The following is an 8,529-nucleotide window of genomic DNA, read 5'->3' on the forward strand; positions in this document are numbered from 1 at the left end:
TGTCACTCTCCTTCAACTTCCATTCCGTTTTGCTAAAATTACTCACTAGATAATCTTCAGGATCTTACTCTCTCCTGTAACACTGGTGATTCAAAAGCTGCTTGGAGAAGCAGCAAAAAAGAGAAAGCCTGTGCAATTACATTAACTTTGTTTCCTAAAAGGGGAAAGAATTAGGAAGGGATATGTAAGAAAACAAGATAAAAACACGCATGCACTGTTCTCCGGATGCACGTTGCTATAGCAAGTGAAAGTGACAGACAGCAGATACAGTCAGTTACACAAGACTTTCATCACTGCAAACAGAAAGTTTAATACTTTCACATGAATGCAGAGTTCATTCCCCAGCATATTGGAAAACCAGAAGATTTGTGAATGCTGTCACGTATTAAAACCTCAGAGGGAACAGGAGCTGACACCTCTGCGTTACCTTGGACATCTCAGCAGGAACAGTCTCAAGACTTCCTGCAGAGAAAGAGCCCACACCGCAAATTCAACTCCATTCTGAGTCAAATGAGTTTGAGTCAAATGAGTGTGATTATCCAGCGTGCAGTGCCAATCCTATCATTTTAGCTTCAAATAAGGGCGTTGTCTATACAATCAGGGTTTTCATTTGCTTCATACACCTTTAACAATCCTTTTATTGCTTACAGCACATCCGTCTGTATCCAGAACTGCAGCTTTGGCATCTTATCTCCCAGAACAACACAGAGCAGCTCATTAACATCATACCATGGAAACAGAATCGTCCCTTCCTGCCTTCTACATTGAGCTCATGGAAGCAACACCTTTCCATGAGTCTTCTAAATTCCCTATGGGCAGACTCACTCTACACAAGAGATGTGATATCACCGTGGGATGCACATGGCCTTTTTCAATTACCTTCATAACACAAAACTTCTGCATCTCTTCTTTATGTTTCTGCCACTGGCAATTTGTTCCACTTTTGTCCATTCTGTGTCCTCTGTGATCCCTCTTTCACTGCGGTTCATGACCTTTTGTGTACAGGATGAATACAGGGCAAAGGCTAAAAATGTCATCACAGTTGGGCCTCCGCTCTTCAGCTGACTTAACTAGTCTGCTACTAAGAATGAGCTGAAGCTCAAAGTCAGACCAAGGCAGAGTTGCTGGGTCATCAGAGTCCAATAATCCCCAGAAGATGGTTCAGACACCTTGCAGAAGAGGATGCAAGTGTTTCCTTTCATCCAAATTCCACTCATGAATCTGTAGTGGTGCCTGTGTACCACCTACATGATGCTTAGTAGTCATTTGCATTGTATGAAAGAGCAATAGGAAAAAGAACATCAGGCCAACCTACTCTTGGCAGGGGTGGGAGGGGAAGAAGGGAGCTAGAAAAACACCATCAGCTGCTGAGGGCTGAGCTGTGTGTATTTACATTTCACAAGCTCAACTATTTAGTGGTTTATTTACACACAATGTTCTTGGAGCAGCTAAAATGCCAGTTGTATTTTATCTTGATTTTGTGGAAAAGCACATAAGCCACAAAATCCTAGGAAGAGTCTGCAAATGAGATATGAACCGTGTGCATCTGGCAAAACACGTAAGCCGTAAGAAGGGAGAAAGCTTTTGGAAGCACGGGCATGAGAGGGCTGAAATGCATTAGTTATGACAAGACAACCAAAATACAACCAGGACTCAGAAGCAACAATCAAGTCACAATACAACAGCTTATGCTGCAGGGATCACACATCCCAGCTGAGTCAACCTTAAGGGAAGAATACGGGGCCTCAGGTCTCTCTGGGCTGCCCCTCCATGTTAGAGCAAGGAGGGAATTGCAGTCAGCTCCATTTTATGCACATTTAGTGGCAAGAAGCCAACACAACTGTTGCCTGAGCCAAATCTGGGCCCCCTTGAACTCAGCCATCACCTAGAGCACGGAGGAAAAGCACATGCCTCTCGCATCCAGAGCGGCCAAGTTCCTGAAAAGCAGCCAGAGTTACAAGATAGGGGTTTTTTCTTTACTCGGGAAATGACTCTTATTTTAACTCTTTGATGTACACTTACTAATTCAAAAAAGGTCACTGTACAATGTAGCTTGACGTTAACATGATGGAGAGACTTCTTCCTAGCAAGTGCAATTATTTACTAGACTGTCCAGGTGGCAGCTGAGGCCAGCCTCCGAGCCAGTCCACCACACTTCATGTCGCATCAGCATTCCCAGCCAAGGTGTGAATGGCTGCTTTCCAACTGAAACCTTACTCTGACAAAGGGTACACAATACAAGCAGGGAAAGCTTTTTGATGCTTTCAGTTGACTTCATTCCTCCAACTGGGGTTTAGCTGAAAGCTGCCAGCAAGCTTGGGAATTGCACAGTGTTATCACTCTGGGAATTTACCCTCCTGAGCAGGAGCTGCTCCTGGACCGCTCCTCCGCCACACAGCAGACAAATCCTTCTGCTGACTTCAGCTTTAATTATATTTTTTTAAATTCAGCTTCTAGTCTGTGCTCCATTGTAACAGTAGTAATAATTAAAAATACTTGAAATGACAAGTTCACTAGACCTGATGTTCCACACAGGCTTTTTTGGCATCACACACTTCCTTTCTTGACTGACATCTTCAGGGAACCAGATTGATGGTTATTCTACTCTATTCCTGTTGCAGGGCTGCACTGTGTTCTCTCAGCACATGTAAGCTGCTAGGTAATATTTGTGTTGGCAACTAACTTACATACTTTATAGAAACAGACCTCTATTTGACCCTCCATGCAGCTCCCACACACAATTTGGTCCACTCCTTTAAACTGCTTCCTTCTGCTGCAGCCCATACCCCATTCCATACCTCTGTTTCTAAGCCCATTTTAAAACTGCATATCCAGAACACAGCTTATGTGCTTAAAGAGAGCAACTCAGTTACAAAAGCCAAGCCTGCAGAATGTTCTTATGTAAGAATACCAGAGAAAATTATAAGACTTGCATGTATAGGTCATGGTTTTTCTTCTACAAAGATTGTTCCAACTGAACAATTCTATGAAATAAAAAAATATGGAAAGTTCTGCAAAAGAAGACATTGACACAGAAATCACTGCGATGAGTGATGGCTGTATCATACTTTGGGTGGCTGGTGGGAGATGTTGGATTTTTTATTTAAAATACCATTACATTTTTGCTATTTAAGCAATAGCATAGAATAAAACTTTCACACCAGAACTCTTCCTCCCTTTCCCAAATCACACCGTGCAGAATAAAAGACAAGCCAAGACAGTAACGAGTCCAGATGATCGAATGAATTCCCGTTATCCATTTATACCACAGCAGTTTAGCAACAGCTCCATTTAAAGCCACCAGAGCTAAACCAGAATAGAAGCAAAAAGAGGCAAAATGTGCCTGGCACAGGCCATGGCGAGCGCAGCTGCAGTGCGAGCACAGGGCTGTGCAGGCGCATCATGTGACAGGAGCGGCGCTGGCAGCAGAGGAGGGAGAGCTACAGCCCCCATCCTCTCGTCTTCCCAAGTCTGTGCCTTCAGTGCAACATCACGGACAGCACAATTTCATTTCAATGCAGAGCTCACTCAGGTTATGAGCTTCTCGATGATTTTAATTGTTATTCTCCCTTTTTGTGACCCTCCTCCCCAAATAAACCAGTAACACAGAAATTAATAACAATACAGGCGAGTTCCGTATTCCTCCTGCTGCCAAGCGCTCCCAGCATTTGATCACTTGTAGATGTAGTTTCCCAACTAAGCATGGTGAGCACAGTGCTGCTGTCTGCATCACTCTTACATGTAGAGCCTGGCCCAACAAGTCATCTTTGTGATAAAATCTTCCCAATGTTTGTAAGAGACATGGTTTACCAACTGAATGTTGATGGTGTGTTGTACCTATATTTCAAGATGAAACACTGATCACAATCTCCTTCGTGCCACAGTAAAAATACTTCTTCTCTCTGTATAGTTTCTGTATTTTTTTTAATCTTTTCTGTAGCAAGGAACACAGCTATCACATTTGGGTAAGCTATCTGTGTCATCCTGGCAGCAAAGAACAATCGCAGAAATACGCTTTTTGCCTCTAGTTAAATGACTCATTGTTTCTTTCATTTAACATAAATTGTGATCCATTTTATCAAAACATCCGAAAAGAAAGTGACTTCTCTGATTTGAAAACAAAGCATCTTTTTTCTTTCTATTAACACAACCTACAGTCAGGTGCCATGCTTCTTAACTGCACCCTCGACAGCCTGAGCAAGGGAAGCCACAACTGTCACACAACATGGTTCACACCAGGCGAGAGGATGCGCGGGGCAGTGACTGCATCTGCAAACTCCCACAGCAAGATCCACAGCAGCCTCATTTCCTACAGCTCCCCAAGGCTGCTACCAACCCTGCAGTTCTGTTGCTCGCAGGAATGGTGGGAGCACGCACGCATGTTGGGAGCCTCGCTCATCCTCACGTTTGAGTCATCACATAGTCCAGCGGCACTGCTGTGCGTTAGCTCAGACAAGGTGCTGAGATTTACGGATTGAGTTTGGACAGCTCTTGCAAGATCTAGCCAATTTTTTATATTAAAGGATCCATTTTGCAGGTTGGAACACTAGACTAGCTAAGACACAGCTTAAGCATGGAAGCTTGGAGCCTGGTTATTAAATTACAGATGTGCAACTCAAACTTTGATAAAAACAGGTCCTGTTCAGTGGTGGGAGATTAGACCTCGACTCTGAAAACCTACAGCCTCGATCCTGAGTGTTTTACCTGGGGTAGCCTTTGAGTACTGACATTTTCATAGTGGAGCAGTAAATTTGAGGGAAGGTGACAAATTGTAACAATCATCCAGCTTCTTTTCCCAAGGGCATTTCTCAACACCTACTGTCCAGAGCATTTTCCAGCACAAACCAAGAATTTGGTGAAGATGGAAGTGTTGAGATAAAAGTTTTAAATCAGGACAAATCCATGATGATTATGTCAAACTTGGAGTTTGGGCATCCAGCACTGCATAGACAGCTTTTGTACAATCCAGCAACATTTCACCCAAAGGGAATTGTTTGCTGATGCAGGAATGCAGCTACCTGTCAAAGGCACGCTACACACTTACAGCCTCCATCTCCTCAGCTGGGAGAGGCAGGATGAGAGAGAGGAGATCAGACAACAAATGAAGAAGTTAATAAAGAAAGGGCAGTTTTGGTAAATATTGCAGTGACGCTGTGAACCAGGGCCTAAGCAGAAGACGTGTCACATCGTATTTCTTTTCTCCATCAACAGCAAAGACAGTGGCGGGCATGGCTCCCTGCGCCCAAGCACAGGGCCTCAGCAGCCTTCCCGCCATCGCTGTCTGCCGCTCCGCCACAGCACTGGACACCGACCCCTCGGCGACGCGGCGCCAGTCCCACCGGAGGGGGATGCCCGGCACGGCCCCGGCCGCCCCCGCCCGCACCTGCCGCGCCGCCCGCTCACGCTTTACCTGGGCTTCCGCCTGCGACACGGCTTCTCCGCTGGGCCTGGAGCTCTGTGGGGGCGAGACAGCGGTGAGGGGCGCGACAGCGATGAGGAGCCCGCCGCCGCCGGGCCAGCCCCGAGGCGCCCACAGCCGCCGCCGCTCCCGCCCGCCCGCGCCGCCGCTGCCCCGCCCGCGCGGCACGCCCGCCCGCGCCGCTGCTCCACCCCCCGCACCTGGAGGCCGGGCCGGTGCGGGGTAAGCGCTGCTGGGCGGCTCCTCTCACCATCCGCACCGCCTCCCGCAGCTCCCGGGCAGAGCCGCCAGCGCCGCCGCGGTGAAGGCTTCGGCTGTGCGGAGCGCGGCTGCCGCCTCACGCTAGTCCGGGCCGGCCTCGCCCCGCCCCCGCCCGCTGCTATTGGGGGAGCGCCCGGGCTAACGGCGAGGCGGCCTTTCTGATTGGCGGCGCCGGCCGTCAATCACGAGCTCCCCGCCTTCCCGCGCGGGGCCGGTGGCGCACGGCGCGGGTGCCTGGATACGGCGGCAGGAGGCGTGCGGCGGCGCAACCGCGCGGGGAGGCCTGTCCCGCCGCCCCGCACCCGCCCCGCACACCCCCCGCCCCCCTGTGCGCACGGACCTGCCCCCGAGCCGCCGCGCCGCCCGCCGGGGTAAGAGTGCCACAGCTCGGGCAGCGCGGGAACAGCTCTGACAGGGCTCCAGCCGCCTCCCGCCCTCCCTGTCAGCGCCCGCGGCCGCTACCACCGCGCTGCCCGCGGGGGTGCACAGGCTCCTCCCCCCGTCCAGCCGCGATTGGTAGGTTCCGACGGCACTCTCCGCCTCCCGGCGCCGCGCGGCTTCCGTCCTTTCCGCCCCGAGCCGCGCCGGTACCGCCATCATGGTGAGTGAGGGCCCGTCCCGCCGCAATCCGGCGGCATCCGCGCGGGTCCCGGACCCGCTGGGCCTCTGTCGGGCGCTGCCGGCCTGGCCCCGCCATCGCCGTGAGGGGCGGCGAGCGGGCGGGCGGCGATGTGGGGACTGAGGGGCGGCGGGAGGCAGTCGCGCGGCGGCCTGGCAAAGGCCGCTCCCGGCCGGGACGCGCGGCGGGGTCCCGGGAGCGTCGCTCATGCCCTGTCCGCCGCCCGCAGGCCAAGATCAAGGCCCGAGACCTGCGGGGGAAGAAGAAGGAGGAGTTGCTGAAACAGTTGGACGATCTGAAGGTGGAGCTGTCGCAGCTTCGTGTGGCCAAAGTGACCGGCGGGGCCGCCTCCAAGCTCTCCAAGATGTAAGCGGGCGCTGGCGCGGGGAAACTTGCTGTGGAGCTGCGGCGGGGGTGGGGGACCGGCGGCCGGTAGCGTGCGGGAGTGCTGGCTGCTGAGGGCGCGGGCCACGGCGCGCTGCGGTCAGGAGACACTTTCGTAGTCTGTGCGGTTGCCTTGTACTGTAAGAGAAGAAAAAAGCAGTATGAAGAGGAACAAGTACTTGTAGGCTTGAAAATCGCTTTGTGCGTCTCTTTGCTCGGAGATGTTAAGCTGAGGCATGCTGGAAGTTGTTCGTGTTTTGCAACAATATGGCAAAACGTAAGTCCCTTGGTAACACGTATTCCTTTTCAGTTTACTGAGGTTAAAATCCACGGTGCTTGTCCTTCAGCATGTTCTGACACATGCTGTTTTTTTCTACCTGCAGACGTGTGGTGCGCAAATCCATCGCCAGAGTCTTGACTGTTATCAATCAGACACAGAAGGAGAACTTGAGGAAGTTTTACAAGGTAAGTCCAAACAGCTTGTGTACTATTTGAGGTTTTTTTCAAGACTACCCTGAATCCTGTAAGCTCAGTGTGAATCTCCCTTTGCCAGGAGGGTCTTCAGGCTGGCATCACCTCTGGACTGTAGTGTACTTTCTAGAAGATGCTGTTTCTGGAAATACAGCTACTACAGTTATTAGTTTTTTACCATGTTGTGGATGACCAATATCTCAGTAAGATCTGGTGATTTTTAGAATGCTGTTTTTTGGTATTTTGTTTATGTAGAATAAGAAAAAAGGAACTGTTCCAGAGACGTGGCTAGCTGGGACTTGTAGGATTAGACATTGCTTCAGCCTGAGTCAAAGCTAGTAAAGTGCGACGATAGACAGAATGAACTTGTGTGTCCCAGCAGACAGAAATTGCCTTCAGCTTCCAGACTGTAACCCCCGGTGGCTGTGAAAAGCAGCGTAAAGCAGCTCCCAGGCAGCTCTGCTCTGCTCCCTGAGCTCTTGCACCCACTTGCTGCTTCACCATCCTCAAACTCATCCCGTTCGTGTTTTTGTAAACAGGGCAAAAAGTACAAGCCTCTTGACCTGCGGCCGAAGAAGACTCGTGCCATGCGGCGCAGGTTAAACAAGCACGAGGAGAACCTGAAGACCAAGAAACAGCAGCGAAAGGAACGTTTGTACCCTGCCCGGAAATATGCCATCAAGGCATAAAGCTGCGGTGTGATTGTGCGGGCTGAGGAGGGTCATTAAATGCGTTCTGTGTGGGAGCTCTCACGGGTGGTCTTTCGGTGGCGGTGGGATAAAGGAGCGGTCAGGTGTATGAGGAGTCAGAGGGTTCACAGAGAGTTTACTTTTCCTTGCTAATGAAAATACTGATGTAACTTGCAGTTTAAGGTGATTTTCCTGATGGAAGACCAGGCGGATACAGATCTGTGAGGCTGCTTCAGCAGTATTTAACCTGAGAGTGAGTTTAAAATGGACACGTTGCACAGGTGTTTACAGGAGTCAATATTGATGGCCTTAGTAGGGCAAGAGTGAAAGGTTGAAGTTTTTGTGCTGTGTCAGTGTTACAGAGATGAGTGAGGGGATTTGAGAAGGTTCACTGAAACGGAAGGGATCTGCAGCCCCCCTCCCAGGAAGGTGCTGATCAGGAAGGTGAGTTCTGGTGTTACCCTCCAGCTTGGTTCCACTTGCAGCTGATAGATTTCTGGCAGACAGCCACTGAACAAAAGGAGGGACTGCCCTGGGGGCTTCATTCAACATCACCAGTTGTTGTCAGAGGTGCATTTTGGGTGCAGGATGCTGGGTCTGGGGCTGTGCAGGGGCCTGCTGCAGGGATGCCTGTGTGGGCTGCAGCACTCATGCTGCACATACCCTGGGGTTACTGGGTGTGTTTC

The 8,529-nt window shown here is 50.5% G+C and overlaps 2 protein-coding genes across 6 annotated transcripts in view; one reads left to right on the forward strand and one right to left on the reverse strand.

Annotated features, from left to right (window-relative positions):
* The window catches only part of SCAI (suppressor of cancer cell invasion), a 39,076-nt gene extending 33,045 nt beyond the window's left edge, over window positions 1-6,031 (reverse strand). For all 5 annotated transcript variants that reach the window (XM_062011470.1, XM_062011469.1, XM_062011467.1 and 2 more), the window contains exons 1-2: window positions 5,620-6,031; window positions 5,411-5,455 (exon numbers count right to left, since the gene is read on the reverse strand). In XM_062011470.1, the coding sequence (XP_061867454.1) occupies window positions 5,411-5,455; window positions 5,620-5,672 (98 nt within the window). In that variant the 5' untranslated portion in view covers window positions 5,673-6,031. The remainder of the gene's footprint in view (window positions 1-5,410; window positions 5,456-5,619) is intronic.
* Window positions 6,032-6,076: 45 nt separating this feature from the next.
* On the forward strand, window positions 6,077-7,899 carry RPL35 (ribosomal protein L35). The gene is made up of 4 exons (XM_062011472.1): window positions 6,077-6,281; window positions 6,529-6,665; window positions 7,067-7,148; window positions 7,694-7,899. The coding sequence occupies exons 1-4, from the start codon at window positions 6,279-6,281 to the stop codon at window positions 7,841-7,843; spliced, it is 372 nt and encodes a 123-aa protein (XP_061867456.1). The 5' UTR covers window positions 6,077-6,278; the 3' UTR covers window positions 7,844-7,899.
* The last annotated feature ends 630 nt before the right edge of the window (window positions 7,900-8,529 follow it).

Source organism: Colius striatus, chromosome 19, assembly GCF_028858725.1.
Source record: "Colius striatus isolate bColStr4 chromosome 19, bColStr4.1.hap1, whole genome shotgun sequence".
Lineage (NCBI taxonomy): Eukaryota > Metazoa > Chordata > Aves > Coliiformes > Coliidae > Colius > Colius striatus.